This window comes from Gracilinanus agilis, chromosome 4 (genome assembly GCF_016433145.1).
Source record: "Gracilinanus agilis isolate LMUSP501 chromosome 4, AgileGrace, whole genome shotgun sequence".
NCBI classification, from domain to species: domain Eukaryota; kingdom Metazoa; phylum Chordata; class Mammalia; order Didelphimorphia; family Didelphidae; genus Gracilinanus; species Gracilinanus agilis.
In genome coordinates, this window is record NC_058133.1 from 82,680,041 (window position 1) to 82,699,369 (window position 19,329).

At 35.9% G+C, this 19,329-nt stretch overlaps 1 protein-coding gene across 1 annotated transcript in view; it reads left to right on the forward strand.

The window, feature by feature from the left end:
- HMCN1 (hemicentin 1) overlaps nucleotides 1-19,329 on the forward strand; it is a 526,219-nt gene that overhangs the window by 449,663 nt on the left and 57,227 nt on the right. Inside the window, exons 82-87 of the mRNA XM_044672125.1 lie at nucleotides 2,264-2,454; nucleotides 5,213-5,426; nucleotides 10,330-10,464; nucleotides 11,567-11,757; nucleotides 14,060-14,141; nucleotides 18,618-18,887. Of these exons, the coding sequence (XP_044528060.1) occupies nucleotides 2,264-2,454; nucleotides 5,213-5,426; nucleotides 10,330-10,464; nucleotides 11,567-11,757; nucleotides 14,060-14,141; nucleotides 18,618-18,887 (1,083 nt within the window). The remainder of the gene's footprint in view (nucleotides 1-2,263; nucleotides 2,455-5,212; nucleotides 5,427-10,329; nucleotides 10,465-11,566; nucleotides 11,758-14,059; nucleotides 14,142-18,617; nucleotides 18,888-19,329) is intronic.

Below are 19,329 nucleotides of genomic sequence, written 5' to 3' on the forward strand. Positions count from 1 at the left end.
AGTTAATTTTTAAATGGATAATAGAATGCTTACAGATGTCTTCTCATAGGAAAGATGAAGATCAAGATGTACTCTTTATCTTTAAATAGATAAATTCTAAAATGGTTGTAAGTGCTATAGCTGGTTATTTTTTTTGTGTAAATGTTGAGACCTTAAGCAAAATGCCTACTAAAGTGTGTAAGGATGTTTGTCTTTATGTTTGTGTATCTATTTGTAAAGTTTATGGTTTATTTAAAAGTCATGTTCTTTTAATAAAGGACCTTAGTAAAAACTGTTTCCATAGTTCAAGTATTTTAAATATGTAACTTTTTACAATAGAAAGTCAAACGTTTCAAGTAATTATACTGATCAAGGCAGTAGGATTTAATTAAGCAAAAATAATTAAATATTATACTACAACTATACATGAAAGCATAATTTATGAAGCTGTTAATTGTTTTTATAGCTTTTTCTAATAAAGAATAAATTCAAGATCAGGATTCTCTTAGAAATTGTTAATTTGATCACTTCCTTCACATATCTTGTAAAGATGTGACAAAAATTCTACCCCTTTCTTCCAAAGTTTTAGAGAAGGTTAAAAAGGTTATTCACATTTTAACTAATTCCTTTCAAAGTAACATTAGCACTCATGCTATAAAAGTGCCGCTTTGACGTTGCAAGAATTAAAGCTTTCTTCAATACTTTCAATGATACCTAAATCCAAGTTCAAATAAGAGAATAAAAAAGTCATAGTGAGCAAATGGCTTGATGTTATGGTTTACAAACAAATGGAGCCAATATCGAAATTCCCCTCTATAAATATAAAAATTGAACATCATTGTCTTGATCTGGTTGTGTTTGCTTATATTGGAAGGACAAAATAAAATCCATTTATATGATTCATGTGATTGTATATTTATAATGATGACTGCAATATACCAATTTTTCTTAGCATTTTTGTGAAATTCATTATCATATAAATGCTTCACTATTTTTTATCAGTTATTCCTAACAGTAATTCTATGATGTAGATCCTGCATCAGTACTTACATTGAATTTATTTTTAATATAAAGAGATGGAACTCTTCAGCAGAGAAAAATGAGGAAAGAAGTCTGGTGATGGAAATGTTCATTATTTTTAAGTTTGTTAGATGCGTAATTAAATGTACAAATTGAAATATGGATAAAGAACTATTTATGAGTGCAATAACTATTCTTCCAAAAAATATATACATTAGCAATTTTTTAGAGTTTTTTATACTCAGCAAAGGAGGAAAAGGCTCAAAGATATGGTCCTGGAAGGGACCTTATAACTCTGAGGCCAACTTTCTCATTATACTGATGAGGAAATCACGACCCAGAAAGGTAAGGAACTTGCCCAACATCCCTCAGATAGTGAGTGGCAAAGCCAGCATTTGAAACCAAGTTCTCTGACCATACCCATATCTATAATTTTCTACATGATCTGTTGGGATCTCTACCAGGAAGAATACCATACCAATAAAAATCACAAATCCATCAGGGTATTAAAGTATTTATTTCATTACCAAAGAATCCACGATTTAATCCATCTGGGTACTTCTACCAACATAGATGGCAAATCTCTCTACAACTTGGCAAGTGATCTTTAATAGTTATTATGGTTGAAAAATTGTATGTGCAGCTGACCTGGCAATAAGCCTGTCTAAATCCTCATGAAACTACCAGTCTGCTGCCAGCCACATACCCGAAGCCTTTCCAGTTAGGTATGACCTGCCAGAGCTTGTGTTCTGCTGGCAAAGCCTTCAGGAACCCAGAATCACCTGCACACAACAAAGAAGCAGTTGATGTGGAATTTGATAGAAGAATGAAATGTCTACGATAGTCCATGAAAATCAGGGCTCTCCTGCTATGACAGGAATTTGATCCCTTCAAAAAGTATATTTCATAAAGGTGTAATAAAAATTCTACCTCTTTTCACTATAATGGCAACCAAAATGAGATGCAGAAGTTTTTAACCTTGGAAAAGAAATATTATTATGAAATGAAATTTAAGCGTATTTTAGTTATTAGTAACAGAAAAGTGGTATTATTGACCATCAATTTTGGTTTCCATCTGGATCTATTCATTCCATCTAGATAACTATCTTTTTTATGTAGCAAAAAATATGTAAATTATTGAATGCTATTTTGAGAACAACCTAAAATGTACTAAAATATGTTCTTTCCTTTGTTAATTTATGATATGAATTCAGAGATTGCGCTGGAATTCCCAAAATGAACATCTTTCTTTATTTCTTTATAGTACCACCTAGAATCCGTACTACAGAGGTACAATACACAGTCAATGAGAATTCCCAAGCTATTCTACCATGCGTGGCTGATGGAATCCCTACACCAGAAATAAACTGGAAGAAAGACAACATTCTTTTAACTGACTTATTGGGAAAATACACAGCTGAACCATATGGAGAGCTCATTTTGGAAAATGCTGTTGTAAGTTTAAAAAAACCTGAACAGATTGGCAAAATGGTTTCATATTTTTACTCACCCTGGGCATGTGTTTGGTTATTCTTTTAGTCATGAAAATAAATACTGTGCTATATGCCCAAGTTTGGTTTTCATGTAAAATTGAGGGGGTTTTGTGGGGAATTCTGTCATAAAAAACTTTTAAGCCAGGGAAAACAAGAATACATAGGAGACTATAAGAATAGCCTGAGTAGGACAGGTATGATTTTTTGGCACTACTTATACCTAGAATGCTAAGTCTTTTTTCCAAAAGGGCTGATATAAATCAAGAACTCCAGTTTTGTAAATTATAAGACTTAATTGTGTTGTCAATATTTGACATGTTAAACTGATCCAAACTTATTTGAGATTCAAAGTAAGAGCATAGGAAATAGACCCTGCTTGCCTACAAACATAGCTATTTTATGGCATAAAAATTCCTGTTTTAATAGCCTTTACTTATTGCCAAATAGTTTTGTCATTTCGGTACTACATTTACCATTATTAGCTATAATGAGTATTTATAGAGTGCTTAATATTTACTAGGCACATAAAAGGGTATAAGGCATAGACTTTGCCATTAGGCAAAGTTTAATTTAGTTTAATCGAGTAGAGAAGACATATTCATAAAAAATAAATCATCAAATTATGACCCACATAATACTTCAATTAAACAAATAGCTATTAAATATCTACTTTTATGTCAAGTATATTCTCAAAAACAAAGACAAAAATGTAAGTTCCTTTGCTTTCAAGGGATTTACATTCAATTGAAAGAAACCAATAATATGTACTCAGGAAAGGAAATATAAGTGATTTGTGGGAGAGAAGATACTGATTCTAGGGGAATCAGAATAAACTAAATTTAGGAAGTGACCCTTGAACAGAGCCTTGGAGAAGGCTAGGAATTCTCAGAGGCAGAAGTAAGGAGAGAAATGCTTTGAGGACTGGGAGAAAGCCTGTGAAAAGACTTGAGATGTTGGGCAAGTAATTCATTTATTATCTGGGTCTCAGTTTCCTCATCTGTAAGATGAGGGAGTTATATTAGGTGGACTCTAAGGTGTCTTCCATGTTCTTAGAAACCCTTGGAAGTGGGAGATGGAAGGATGTTTGTGAACAACAGAGGTCTATTTGGCTGGCATGCGGAATGAATGATAGGGAGTAGCATGAAATAATCCTAGAAGATAGGTGGGAGCCAGATTGTAAAGGGCTTTAAATGTCAAGCGAGGGAGTTTGTATTTTGTCCTAGGGGAAATAGGAATCTACTGGACTTTCTTACACAGGTTAGTGGCATTGGCAACTGTGTGGAGGATAGATTCAAGAAGGAAAAGGTTGGGTTGAAAGAAAGTAAATAGAAGACTATGGCAACAATAATAATTTTTTTAAAAGATAATGAGAATCTACACCAGGGTGATATAGATGTGACCGAAGAAGAAACAGATACAAGAGATATTTTGGAAGAAGAATTAAAAAACAAACAAACTGACAACTAATTAGAGAAGACGGGAGGTAAGAGAGAGGAAAAAGTTAAGAATCACTTCCAAATTATCAACTTGGATGACTGGAAGGATGATGGGAGCCTTCAAAATAAATAGAAGAATTAGAAGGAGAGTTGAGTTCAAGAAGAAAAAATAGTGAGCTCTGTTTTGGGTATGTTGAGTCTGAGATGCCTTTGGGACATAAAAGCAGAGATTTCTAGGAAGCATTTAGGAATGGAGTACTAAATGTCAGGAGAGAAGTAAACTAACTATGCAGATGTGGCTTTCATCTGACTAAAATTTTTAATTGAACTCAGAGGTAAGCCAAGATCAGCAAAAGCAGAGGATAAAACTATTGAGGACACCCATGCCTAAAAGGTGAGGCATGGATAATAATCATTCAAATGATACTGATGGAAATCTTTGGAAGAAAAGCTGGGGTTTGGGGTGTTCAAGTGTATGATTCCTCAGAAAACTCAAAAAGGATGAGGACTGATAAAAGTCCAATAAATTCAGGAGATGTGGTTGCAATCAATACAATTGGACTTTTTCGTTTAATGTTTCCCTTTCAGAAAACCTGTGGATCTTTAAGGCCTAAGTTTTCACTCAGAAAGCTACTTCACAGAATATTTTCATAAATTTAGACCACTATAGCTATGCACTCCCTTTATAGTTTGACAGGGCCCATATTTCTATTTTATTTATTCTTTTACCAGTTGGTAGGATGAAACTGATAGATTTTTCATTCTTTCAACCACTTAAAATTCTTTTTGGCTTATCATTCCCACCTTAGAATTTTAATATGAAAAGAAATGGAAGATCTTGTAGAGAATACATGCTAAAGCCCTTCTTTATTCAGTTGTGCATCCCAACATTATAATTAGCCATGCTTCCCTTCCAAGAATTATCCCCCTGCTTATTCTCACAGTACCAGGATTCAACCCTAAACATAAAAATCTGATGCGCTGATTGCCAAAAGTCTTCAGAATCTTCAGGTTCTCCAGTTGTTCACACAGATATAAGGGGGCGTCCTGAATTACTTCAAGAATTATTTGTATAGTTGTATATAATATACTCTAGCCAATATTTTTCTCAATCGTTTTTTCATTAAGTGGTAATTTTCAGGAGCAAAAGAGAGGATCATCAATAAATTAGTAGAAATCTAAGTTGCTTCATAGTGTGACTTCTCCTTTGAGGAACTGGGTATAAAATGCTACAGGAGAGTCATGAGCTTGAAATACTGTGCTGCTTTTTTTTTTCCCTTTAAGCCTGAGGATTCTGGCAGCTATACCTGTATTGCTAACAATGAGGCAGGTGAGGACACTCACACAGTCAGCCTGACCGTGTATGTTCTACCTACTTTTACGGAACTTCCTGGAGACATATCGTTAAATAAAGGAGATGAGCTCAGGCTGAGCTGTAGAGCCACTGGCCTTCCACTGCCCAGGCTGACGTGGACTTTTAACAACAACATTATCCCAGGTAAGTATGCCAGGTTCAACCTCTATATGGCTAGGAGGCAGCTAGGTGACTCAGTGGATAGAATTCTGGGTCTGAAGTCAGGAAGACCCGAGTTCAAATCCAGCCTCAGATACTTTCTACTTACCCTCTGATTACCTAACAAAAGGATCCACTGGAGAAGGAAATGGCAAACCACTCCAGTTTCTTTGCCAAGAAAACCCCATGGAAAATTATGGTCCATGAGGTCTTGAGTCAAACACAACTGAACAACAACAACAACATGTGTCAAGCATTTGTTAAGCACTGGGGGTGTTTACTTCTAGGCCAATCCAAAACATTATAATTACCCCATAAATATGTGTGTCATCATTTGGGAGTGCAGGGTAGAGATAGTGCTAAATATTATAAAATAGTCATATAAAATTGGTAGGTACTTAACCATTCTCTTTTCAAATCTGCCAAATTAATTAAAATAGGAACTTCTTTCATGTCTCTGGTTTAAATTAGGGGAAAGAGTAGTTGTGAGATAAAAATAAAATCAGAAGTTTTACATCAGTCAATCAAGCAATAACCATAAAAGTTCCTACTATGTGACTGAAAAGATACTAAATGCTGGTGATTTTAAAAGTGGCAAAAGATCATTCCTGCCCTCATAGAGCTCAGAAGCTAAGGAAAAATAGAACAAGCAAATGAATATGTACAAACAAACCAGATACAGTATAAATGGGAAAGAGTTAAAAGAAGGTAGACATTAAAATTAAGAGGGATTGAGAAATGCTTCTTGTAGAAGATGAGATTTTAGCTGAGACTTGAAGGAAGCCAGAAAATCAGATAGAGAGAGATGAAGATAGAAAACATTTCAAACATGAGAGACAGTCAGAGAAAATACTGTGATGGAGTGTCTTGTTTGTGGAACAGCCAGGAAGCCAGTGTCACCAAATCAAAGAGTATGTGAACAGAAGTAAGATGTAAAAAGAGCGGAAGGATAAGATGAGGCTACATTATGAAGGGCTTTGAACACTAATCAGAGGATTAATATTTGATCTTGGAAGTGATAGAGAGCCACTGGAATTTATTGAGTAGAGGAGTACATGACTGACCCTACTTTCAGAAAATCCCTTTAGTGGTAGAAATGAGGGTGGATTGCTATGGTGAGAGACTTGAGGGCAATATGTACAAAAGTATTTTGAGGTCCTCAAGAATGTGGACAGTCATAGGATACCTAACCACTCAGTTCCTCAGTCTGCTTACTTCCTATGACCTAATTTTCTGTCCCACCTCAGCCACATATAAAGACATGTGGCTACTTGTTTATTTGGGAACACCTTTAGGGTTTTTGATTTTATAAGATTATTCACTTAAAAATGAACAATATTGAAATGTGTTTTGCATGATAATGCAGGTGTAACCCAGAAAAAACAAAACTAAAATATTAAAAAATGAAATTTTTTTTGTTTTTTTTAACATTTATTAATATTCATTTTTAACATGGTTACATGATTCATGCTCCACCTTTCCCCTTCAACCCCCCCCTTCTGCACCCCCCCCCATGGCCGATGCACATTTCCACTAGTTTTGTCATGTGTCCTTGATCAAGACCAATTTCCAAATTGTTGGTAGTTGCATTGGTGTGGTAGTTTCAAGTCCACACCCTCAATCATGTCCACCCCGACCCATGCGTTCAAGCAGTTGTTTTTCTTATATGTTTCCTCTCCTGCAGTCCTTCCTCTGAATGTGGGTAGCATCTTTACCATAAATCCCTCAGAATTGTCCTGGGTCATTGTATTGCTGCTGGTACAGAGGTCCATTACATTCAATTTTACCACAGTATATCAATCTCTGTGTATAGAGTTCTTCTGGCTCTGCTCCTTTCGCTCTGCATCAGTTCCCAGAGGTCTCTCCAGTTCGCCTGGAACTTCTCCAGTTTATTATTCCTTTTAGCACAATAGTATTTGTGTTGCTAATTAAAGTCCTCCCTAATTAAGTACTAACCCATTGTGACTTCCAAACCTTTTCTTTCATTTTCAAGCCTCCTATAGTGTCCCCTCTCCCCACCCTCTCAGCTGAATTCAATTCAATTAAAAATAAAAAAATTGGAACTTTCTTTTCTCCCTTTATCCTCATCTCATTTGCCTTCTGCCACTATTTCCTCCTTTAGCCATCTCACATAATAAGATGTCTCTTTTTCTTGCCAAGGCAAACCCCTCTTCATGTTTAAGTGATCTCATTCTATCCTGTTTTCTCTAGAAAATTACCACCTTTATCATCTCTACTCTCTCATTTATCTTCAAAATTTCCATCTATTGGCTCCTTCTCAAATATTCTTCTGTCTCTAGCATCCTCAAAAAAAGTATTGCTTGGTCCATTTGTCCCCACTATTGTTCCATCTCGGTCTTCTTAGCTGGATCCTCATCCAAGTCATGTACCCTAAAACATAGGTGTCCTACAGGGCTCTCTTCTTGGGCCCTCTTATTTTCTCAATATATACGATTTCACCTGGTGATATCATCAGTTCTTATGGATTCAATTATCATCTCCGTGCTGATAGCTCCATGCTATCTAATCTTAACCTTTCTGCTAACTTTCAGTCTTCCATCTCAGCTACCTATTATATACATCTTGTATTGGATATCCTGGAGACTTCTTCAACTCAACATGCCCAATACTTTTTTTCTCAAATCCTCCCCCTTCCAAACTTTCCTGCTATTGTGGAGGGTACTACAATTCTCCCAGTCACCCAGGATTGCAACTGAGGTGTCATCTTTGACTCCTCAGCCCCTCTTGGCTCTCCACATCCAACCCACTGCCAAGGTTTGCCAATTTTACCTTCCTAACATCTCTGACCTATTCCCCTGTTCTCTCTTTTAACATTGCCATCACTCTGGTATAGATTGTCATCCCCTCACTTCTGTTGTAGTAGAATACTCCTGGAGTATTGCTGCAATAGTTGTTTGGACTCCCTGCCATAAATTTCTCCCCATTCCTGCCCATCTTTAATCAGCTGTCAATGTAATCTTCCTGTTTTTGACCATGTCACCACCACACACGCAGCCCCAGCCACCATTAAACAAACTCTATTCTCCCTCTCACTTCTAGTATTAAATATAAAATTCTCTATTTTAGCATTCCAAGCCCTTCATAACCTAGCTCCCCCAACCTCAACCTTTTCAGCCTTCTAATATCTTTTACACACACACACACACACACACACACACACACACACACACACACACGTATTCTTGGATCCAAAGACATTGGACTCTTTGCTGTTCCTTAAATAAGACATTCTCTCTCCAGGCTCCAGGCATTTCTTTTTCTGGAATGTTCTCCCTTCTGCATCCTGGTTTTCCATCCATCCAAGTCCAAACAAAAAGGCATTGATTATTTCTAGTTTATCCTTTAGATAGCATGTTGTTTGCATGTCATCTCCCATATAAGAGCAGGGACTGTTTATCCTTCTTTGAATCTCCAACACTTACAGTGCCTGGCACATATTAGGTGCTTCATAAATGTTTATTGCTTGATGACATAATATGACATGAGCAGAACCAGGTGAACATTTTATACCAAGACTAAAACACTATAAGGAAAAGGAACTTTAGAATATTTTAAAATTCTGAGAAAAACAATGACTAACCATATCCCTAGAGAATATATGATTCAAGCATGATATCCATCCCTATCACAATGAACTGAAGATTTTTTAAAAAGAGACTTTTTTTGGAAAGTAATACTTTGTGGATTTGAGTTATATAATTATACTGCTATGTAACAAGGTGTTTTCCACCCTGTTTTTGAACTGAGAAACAGGCTAAGTTTAGGGCCCAGAAGGGGATAGTGGGGAAAAAACAAAGAAAAGAAAAGAAAAGGAAAGAAAGAAAGAAAGAAAGAAAGAAAGAAAGAAAGATTTAAACTGAACAGGAAAAATAAAAGTAGAGAAGGAAACAGAGTTTGGAAAATAACATTCTGAATATGTTATTTTTTAAAATGGCATCAAATAGGTTCTTGTTTTCATATTTTTGGTAGTCTTCTGTGTATGTGGAAGTATCCTTTTTTTGGTGCTTAAGTTCATAGTAAGAAAATAAAATGATCAAACAATGAAACAAAGAAAAGGGATAGAGACTTGACCTGTGATATCATTGATATATAGAATTCCTGGATGAGGAAAGTCTCTCCACTATTGCATGTTGGCTCCTTTTCTACAACTAGAGGCTTGGGAAGTTGTCCACTACACTTCTTGCCCATGATCATATAGCCAGTATATGTCAAAGACAGTGCTTAAATCCTAGTCTTCCTGGCTTCCAAGTTTCAGGTCTCCAAAGTCTGATGAAATATACTTTAGTTAGTTTTTAGAGAAATACAAGGTACAAAAAGTATTCTGTGAATGCAAAATAATTTCCCAAATACAATTAGTTTTTTATTCTAAAAGCTTCTTTCTTCCTCTTGCTTTTACTGTTTTTTCATTTCTCCAGGGAGGGGGAAATACCTATTGGGATATTAAAAAGCCTGAGAAGAAATCTATAAAAAGTCTTCAACCTGTTGATAAGACTCCTTTCATTCTCTTACTATCACTTCATAGAGACAACTAAGTGGGCCATTTGATAGGGTATTGGAACTGGAGTAAAAAAAGACCCTCATTCAATTCTGGCTTCAGACACTTACTAGTTGTGGGACCCTGGACAAATCATTTCACTGTCTGCCTTGGTTTCCTCATCTATAAAACGGGGATAGCAGTAATAACACCTACCTCAAAGAGTTGTTGTGAGGATCAAATGAGATATTTGTAAAGTTCTTTTTTAAAGAAGCTGTTTTATATTTAACCATAGATCTATATAATATATTTTGTTTTTGTAAATACTTGTTTAAGGATTTATTCCTGTTATTTGCAAATATATTTGTTCAACTTCTTAATTTCTCTCCTCAGCACAGTTTGACAGTGTAAATGGACACAGTGAACTTGTTATTGAAAGAGTATCCAAGGATGACTCTGGCACTTATGTATGCACTGCAGAAAACAAAGTTGGTTTTGTCAAAGCCATTGGATTTGTTTATGTGAAAGGTAGGTGTAAGGACTGTATACATATTACATAGGTTTAAAATGAACATTTTATATTTTACTTTCATTTTATTTAGCAAACTTTTCTTCTTATGAGTCATCTTGGTGTGACCACAGTGGCAGTAGGTTCTCCATGCCTGTGCCAGCAGACCTCAAAGTCTAGCCGATCCTCCCCAGCTGAAAAGGCTTTGAGTACAACTGGCTATTGTCCAAAGACTAGTGTGCTTAGTTTTGGAAAGGTATCTCACTTTAGAGCCTCATTTTCTCAAAAACCATCAATAGCCCACTGTTGAATCTAGGATGGTCTTCTCTCTTGATGAAAATGGCGGTCAGAGTAATTATCAAAGACCTTCTCCTAAGATTTAGGAAGGTTGAGATTACAGACCATTAAAGAATTGACGTATCATGTTAACAATATTAATGGCGATAAATATAAACTATCTTTGGCTATTGGTTAACAATTCTGGAAGTAATCAGCTTTAAAGAAGCTCAAAACTCAAACTCAAAGCTCAGAACTCTAGTCCTTATTCCACCTGGCTACATCTTGGTGGTTATAATTAGCATGTGTATAATACCTTTCAATGTGAATCTAATTTTTTTTAACTTTGGCTTAATGACTTCAGACAGACAGCTTTTCTGAACAACTCAAGTATTTCTGGGTCCATTCTTGCATCTTCCATGTTCAAAGAGTTGCTTAGAAGTTCCAGCTAACTGTAACTGTATTGTCTGATGCCTACCATAACATTGTCAATTTGTTTATCCACCCTCTTTCACTTCACAATTCTGTCTGCTTTGGAGACAAAACAAGATTAAGGGTTTGGACCTCAAACAGTCACACAATATGCAAGCAGATGATTTACAACCTATGTTATGTAACTTTTTTTTTAACAAAGCAGAAAATCAAAACAGATGTTTGTCAATTATTTAGATAATTGGATTATTAGCTATTCAGAATCTGAATGATTCAGGAGGCTCACCTCACAGATATTTCAGCTATTTGCAGGCTATTTACATTGTTCCATCAACAACTGTCAAATCCTAGAATTATTTTCCTTTGTATTTAGATTTCAGGTATTTGTCTTATGTTCATGTATTTTCCTCTCAGAGCCTCCAGTTTTCAAAGGGGACTATCACTCTAATTGGATTGAGCCCCTGGGAGGTAACGTGATCCTAAATTGTGAAGTGAAAGGTGACCCACCCCCAACAATACAGTGGAGTAGAAGTGGAGTGGGAGTCCAGATAAGCAACAGGATCCGACAACTCAGCAATGGTTCCCTGGCCATCTATGGCACTGTAGTAAGTCACCTGATGCTCATTTTACATGTATTAAGACAGCGAGGGGCAGATCTCAGCTGCCCACTAAGTTGGTACTGAATTGGAAACTTTTTCTGAAGTGCTCATTTTAAATCATGAAGTATGAACCAACAGTGTTAGAGAAAAATATTTAAGTCTTCAAAATATTTTGTTCAGTTTTATTAAGCAAATAAAAAATCACAGAATCAGTTTTGCAGCTTTGAGATTCAGTCAACAGACATTCATGAAAAGCCTACTGTGTGCCAGATACTGTCCTAAACTCTGGGAATACAAAAAAAAGGTGAAAGATAATCTAATGGGGGAAAACATCACCAAAAAAAGGAGCTGAAGGAGAGAGTGGGACAGGAGACCTGGCAGAGGGGGATGGTGAAGTCCAAAGTACAATGAGGTGGAAAACGAAGAGATGGTTAACTTGGGGACCTTTCTTTATTTTTTTAAACATTTATTTTCTATCTTAGAATTTCTACTGAGTATGGTTTCAGAGCAGAAGAGTGGTAAAGGCTAGACAATTAGGGTTATGGGACTTACTTGCCCAGGGTCACAGTAAGGCAATGCCTGAGGTCAAATTTGAACCCAGAACCTCCCATCCCCAGACTTGGCTCTCTGTCCATTGAGCCCCCTATCTGCCTCCTGGGCCACTCTTCTTAAAAGGAGGAACTAGGTGAAGTCCTTGGCTCTGTACTGTAGACCATCAAAGGAAAAGAGGAGTCTTAGGAACAGGACATACTGACTGGGGGAAATTTCAGGGTTGATGTGATCTTGCAGGATGAATCCAGTAACAGAGCTTTATAGGACAGGGTCGTTTTGATCATTTAGGCTATCCAAAGAGTTTTAACATAAGTCCAGCTATTTTAAAAAGGAATCTCAAAATTACAATTTTATATTCCTTCACTCCCAGTACCAGCTCTATGGCCCAATTATCCTAAGCAAATTCTATGTTAAATATACCTCAGTAATTTGTTGGTTCACAGTTCACAAAGTATTTCAGATGTTCTGAAGATCCAATTATCTTAAAGATATTTATATATATATATACATATATATATTTGATAAAAAGATATATATTCTTGATTGCCAAATTCAATGTTCTTTCCTCAGTGCTTATTATCTGACCTTCCTGCTATTTCTGATCACTCTATTTCCTCTTGAAATTATCTTATACTTTGTAGTCCTTTAGGAGAAACATTTCTATGTTAAAATGTACAATTACCCCAAGGTTCACCTTTGGTCCTTCCCTGTTCTCTCTCTGTCTTCTCTGCCAGAGGTTTTATCTATGTCCACGGCCTCTCTGTTATTTCTAAAATTAACTTCATTCCTAAGTCTCTCTTTTAAGCTCCCAGGCTGTATTCTAAATAGCCTGCTTGAGCTTTTTAAGTAAATGTCCCACCATCATCTTAAACTCATTATGTCTAAATTAAATCTTCTCTTTCTCCCTCATTTTAACTTCTCTAATTCTCATAAGTATATCATCTTTCTCCAAGGCTTGAAAATTCAGTATCATTTGGAACTCTTTCCTCTTTCATGCCTCTCATATTCCATCAATTACTGAATCCTATCAATTTTCCCTTTAAATTCTCTTTCACACCTACTCATCCCTTCCTTTCTATTCCCAGGAACACTTTACTGAGTTTGTTTCTCATATACTACTCAGACTCATCATCCCACTCTAGGAAAATTTCAATAGCTTCCTATTCTCTGTTTTCCTACTTCCTTTCTCTTGATCCTTCCATCTTTACTATGACATGGAATCAGATTGTCACTTCCCAGACTTCACTAACAAATTAATCTTCATGTCACACATTTTCTCAAAATCTTTTCGTGTCCCACTATGGATTTTAGGATCAAATTTCCTTTCCTTAGCCTTTACTCCAGGCTTTCCCAAACCTAATTGAATTTACCTTTCTAGACTTTTGGCCTATTATTTCCTTTCACTGTGAATCACCTACACATGACAGGTGCTTAGTAAAAAATGTTCTCTTTATCTGATGAAAAATTTTTAAAGGTAGTATTGAAAGTGGCCACTTTAACTGGTAATATTTTTATTTTTTAGAAAGTGAACACCAAAAAAATTTTTGATTTTTCTGTTTAATAACTATATATTTAATAAGAGGAGATAAGTTATAATTTAAAAAAAAAGATTGGTGTGAGAAAGTTTTATACTTTCCAAGATTAAATTAAAGGCATTTTGCTTGTCTTAAAATGTTTGCTTTCATAAATACTAATATGTTATGAGAAAATTATGACATAGGGATTCAAATTTTTATAAAACCATTTCTCTCCATAGAATGAAGATGCAGGTGACTATAAATGTATAGCTACCAATGATGCCGGTGTGGTGGAGCGAAGCATGACTTTAACACTTCAAAGTAAGCCACAGAATTAAATGTTTATCATTCAGATCCAGGAATGTCACCTAGAATTTTCTGCTTCCTTAGCCAAACATTTTCTTTGGTTTTGGCCACTAGAGTGTTTAAATTAGCAAAATTTAAAAAAAAAAGGGCTTGATTATCTCTAAATGATACTTTTAAAAACCTGTTGTGTGCTTAGCATCATGTGTGCTAGATAACAGGCAGAGAACTAGGGTTCAAATTTTGACTCTGCTAGTTGGCCTTAGACAAGTCACTTCACCAGATCTCACTTTCCTCTTAAGATAAAGGAGTAGAACTAGATGATTTCTCCAGCTCTCATTCCTACTCTAAAAAATATATATATATATATATATATATGAAAAAGTAAAACTAGATGCAGCATACCACTACTATTAGAAAAGCAATGTAAGTTTTTTCTTCTGCTGATATTGGATGCCATGTTGTCTTGCACGAATAGGCCCTATTTAATATTGCCCTGTCCAACTATCATTGAATTATAATTAATATAGAATAACAAATTACACCACAATGTCGTGAAATCCCACTGTAAAAGCCTTTCACTGATTGACCAAGATGAGACAGATGTATGACTGCAGTTAGCTAACTTTCCTTTGGAATTTTGTTTCACCTAATGTGATATTATTGTGGCACCAATTAATGCTATATGCCACTTCTTAAAACTCTTTCTAAAAATAATGTTTTTAAAAAGTACTACTATGGAGTGGCTCAGTGGAGAGAGAGCCAGGCCTGGACACAGGAAGTCACTGGTTCAAACCTGCCTTCAGACACTTCTTAGTTGTGTTTCCCTGGGCAAGTCATTTGACTCCAGTTGCCTAGCCCTTACCACTCTTCTCCCTTGGAACCAATACTTAGTATTGATTCAAAGACTGAAGGAAAGGGTTTTTGTTTTTGTTTTTGTTTTTTTAAGTACTACTATAAATATTAACTTGTACCTTAGAAAGGCTTTCAAATGGAAATGTGTAAAACCTCTTGATTATAGAACATTAATTTTACATGCTAAACTGTAGCTTTATGGCCATTATGAAACCTCCAAGCAACTCTTAGGAAACAGAATCTTCATGTATTCCATAAAATGAAATTGACTCTCTCAATGAATCATGCCCTTTAGACATTTTGTGCCACAAAATCTTCTCTTTTGACTTTTTTCTATATTCCAGGAACCATTAAAAAAGTTGTCTGAGATTTTTTCCCTAATGTTATTTGATTTTTGCAAACATTCATGGATTCATAGAATTCACAGATTCATGAATTCATGGAATTCCTAAAATCTCAGCACTATAGGGACCTAAGACGTTACTTTACCCAACCTGTGACTCAGTGGATTAGTTCCTTCTACACTGTTTCCCAAAAGTGACCTTTAGCCTCTATTTGACCAATTATTCCATTGACTAATTCACCATCTTTCTTACAAGCCAGCACGTTCTATTTTTGTGTAGCTAATTATTAAAAAAGTTCTTCCTTTATTGGGTTGAAGTCAACCTTTCTATAACATCATCCATTGTTCTGCCTTCTTTCTGCTGGTGCCCAAAGGAAGGAATCTAAAACCTAGTTCAAATTCCAGCCTGCTAAACATCTCTTCTAACTCATCTCTTCCATGAGTTGAACATCCTCAGTTCATTCACTACCCAATCTTCATTTGACTGGTTTCAAGATATCTCATCATTCTCTTCTGGATATATTCTAGGTTGTTCATGTCCCTCCCAAAATGAGGCACCCAGAACTGAACACAGTACTTTCCATTCATTTTGATTAAGAGAACAATGAGACTATCCCTTCTCTTATTCTGGACACTACTTTCCATGAACAGAGCCAAGTTTGCATTGTGAGGCAATGTGATCTAGTGGTCAGCCAGTGGGCTGGTCCTTATTTCAATCCATAATAGTGACCACGGACTAATCACTGGGCAGATTTAATCTTCTCAGTGCCCCTGGCAACTCTATAAAATTGTAACTTATAATTTACTGCATCACCTCTAGGCACTGGGATTACAAAGATGAAAATTCTTCAAGCACCTTATATTCATCTGTAGCAATGATTATCTGGAAAGCAACATAAATAGAAAATTAAGCATAAAAATTACATAAAGAGATTCTCCTGGTGATAGTATAGGTCCCATATGAAGGAAATTTTGTTAACAATAGAGCATGTCTCTGCAGAGAACACTGGAAAGGAAGACTAGAATAGGACAGAGATGTGGGAGAGAAAAATATACATACATAGCATAATGGATCCTCTTCCCAACTTCCACACCAGGTTTCCAGTTCTAGGCTGATTACAGTATTTCCACAAGGAGTGAGGAAGGAGGGGTTATTCTCAATGGCATTAGATTAAAACCCTGACTGGTGTGCTTTCCCACAAGATTATCAGTTGAAAAGTATTTAATCAACCAGCCTTAACTAGTTTTTTGGAGTTATTTAGTAAGGTGGTGAAATAAGAACCACTGCTCTAAAACATCCTCCCAAAGTCTGTGACACATTCTCCCTCCCTCCACCACACATGGAATCCCAGAGAAAATGGGCTTAAGTTTAGTAAACAGATGGCAAAGGGGTTACTCAGCTCCTGGTTGCTAGAAGTCCTTCTCTCCCTTTAGGGGAAGGTGTAAGAAGTTACCCTTTTGAATACAGATTGTCCCTGGCTCCTGATGATGCAGACACTGTCACTAACTGTTCCAAAGATGCCTTTTTAGGAAACAGATGGGAAGATGAGATCCTGCATCCACTAAAATCTTTTGAAGTTGGCACCGTCCTTTTCTGGTCAAAGGAAATGTGGAGGGAAGGAGACTTGGCCTTAGCCAAAACCAAAGTCTCTGTTCTTCACCCACAAACCTGAGATAAGGTTCATTTTCAGGTTTCCCTAGAACACTACACTGACTCCAGTTTCTGAAATTCTCTCACTTCTCAATCCCTTTCATAATCTATAAATGATCTCTAGATATGGCCAAGTGTCCTGGCCTCTCCAATTCTTGTGCAACAAAGGCCTATTTTAATTGATTGATTGAGACATGTTATCATCTATTTATAGTAGTAGCATTTATGAAATGAGGTAGTTTTGGAGTTGTAACCAAGGAAGCTTTGGCCTAGGCCATTATGTCTCAGAATCACAGGGATCTTATGGAATCAAGGGTTCTGAGTAGTGCCAAAGAGCAATAGATTATTTTGTTTTGATTTCCACTGTAGAAAAGCTGATAATTTGGTTATCAATCCTTGAACGATGTGCTAGACTCCTGACTGTCCCACAGAGACTTTACTCATTACTTCCTCCATACTTTTGATATTACTATTCTCCTGTTTATAATGCCTTTTTTGCCTATCCAAATCCTACCTATTCTTCATCCTTCTTTTTTGTTCATTCATGTCAAGCTCTTTATGAAGCCATTTAGGGTTTTCTTGGCAGAAATACTGAAGTGGTTTGCCACTTCCATCTCTAGTTCATTTTACAGATGAGGAAACTGAGGTCAACAAGGTTAAATGACTAACCCAAGACCTCCCAACTAGTAAGTATTTGAGGCAGGATTTGAATTTATGAAGATAAGTCTTCCTAATTCGAATTTGAACTTACGAAGAAAAGTCTTCCTGATTCCAAGTCCAGTATTCTACTCATTGATCACCTAGCTTCCCCACCTATCCTTTAGAGCTCACCTGGAATCTTCACTCATCCATGAGGTCTTTTCTAATTATTCCCAAACTTTTTGATCCTGTTATTCTCTAAATATAGAACTTGGGTACAGTTATTTTTCAGCTGCCTCATAGGTACATTTTTATATACTCTACATTGCCAGTATATAAGCTTCTTAAGGCAGAGGCAATGATTTATTTATCTGTATAATTAATAGGGACTAGAACATTACAGAGAAGACAGAGTAAGAGTATTAGAGCAGAAAAATAATCTTAAATAGCATCTAGATCATTCCTCTTCTTTTACACATAAGGAATAGTTGATAAATACTTGTTCAATTTAATTGAATTGCACTTACTAGATTGAGCTGTATTGACATATAAAATACTTTTCATTTAAAAGTTAACATTGCAGTCTGAGTCAAAGAATATATTGTCATTACTTTGCATCTATTATAAATTAGTTATAAAGAATAATTTTATTTTAATATTATAATTATGTGTTTATTGCCTTTAAAATATCAAATTAAGAGAAAGTAATATTCACCCCGACGAATGCAAGTGTGTGAAACTTTTAAGAATATAACCTTTTTATGTGATTTGATTGAAATTTTCATGTCTTTAAGGAATATTTAAACAGAAAAAAGGATCACAAGCTATTGTCATCAGACAGAGAAAAGCTATGAAAACTTACTTGTATCAGCATCTATGTGGTAGCAAATACCAAATAGTCTTCTCAAATGCTGCCACATTTTTATTCTTTGCTGAGATGAAACTTTGACTCTCTTGTTAAAATAAGGTGTGCCAAAGTGAAAGATCTCTGTGCACTTCTCTTCAGGTCCTCCAGTTATTACTGTAGAGCCAATGGAGACAATTACCACTGCTGGCAGCACAATTGTGTTAAACTGTCAGGCAATTGGAGAACCTCCTCCAACCATTGAATGGTCTCGCCAAGGACATCCTCTCCTATGGGATGATCGAGTTATTCTACTGTCCAACAACTCCTTGCGGATTTCTATGGCTCAGAAAGAAGATACCTCTGATTATGAATGTGTCGCTAGGAACTTGATGGGCTCAGTCCTGGTCAGAGTACCAGTAACTGTACAAGGTAAGTAACCAAAAAACTGAGCATTAGATCATAGAGGTTAAGGAAATTTAAATCATAAGCTATAGCAAAAACCCTGACTCATGTTTCCTTTTACTTAAGGCACTTTCAAGATTTCAATAACATTATAAAATCAGAGAATATTAGAGCAGAAAAATAATCTTAAATAGCAACTAGATCATTCTTCTTCTTTTACACATAAGGAAAATTTGACCATAGAGAATAATACTAGCTGGTATTTATGAAGTACATAAAGGATTGCAAAGTGCATTTTATACATTATCTCACTTTGCTTCACAACAACCCTGTGAGGTAGGTACTACAGGTATTATTATCTCTGTTTTACAGATGCAGAAACTGAGGCTCAGAACAATTAAATGACTTGCCCAAGGTCAAACAGCTAGTAAGTATCAGAGGCGAGATCCAAATCCAGATGTTTCTCTGC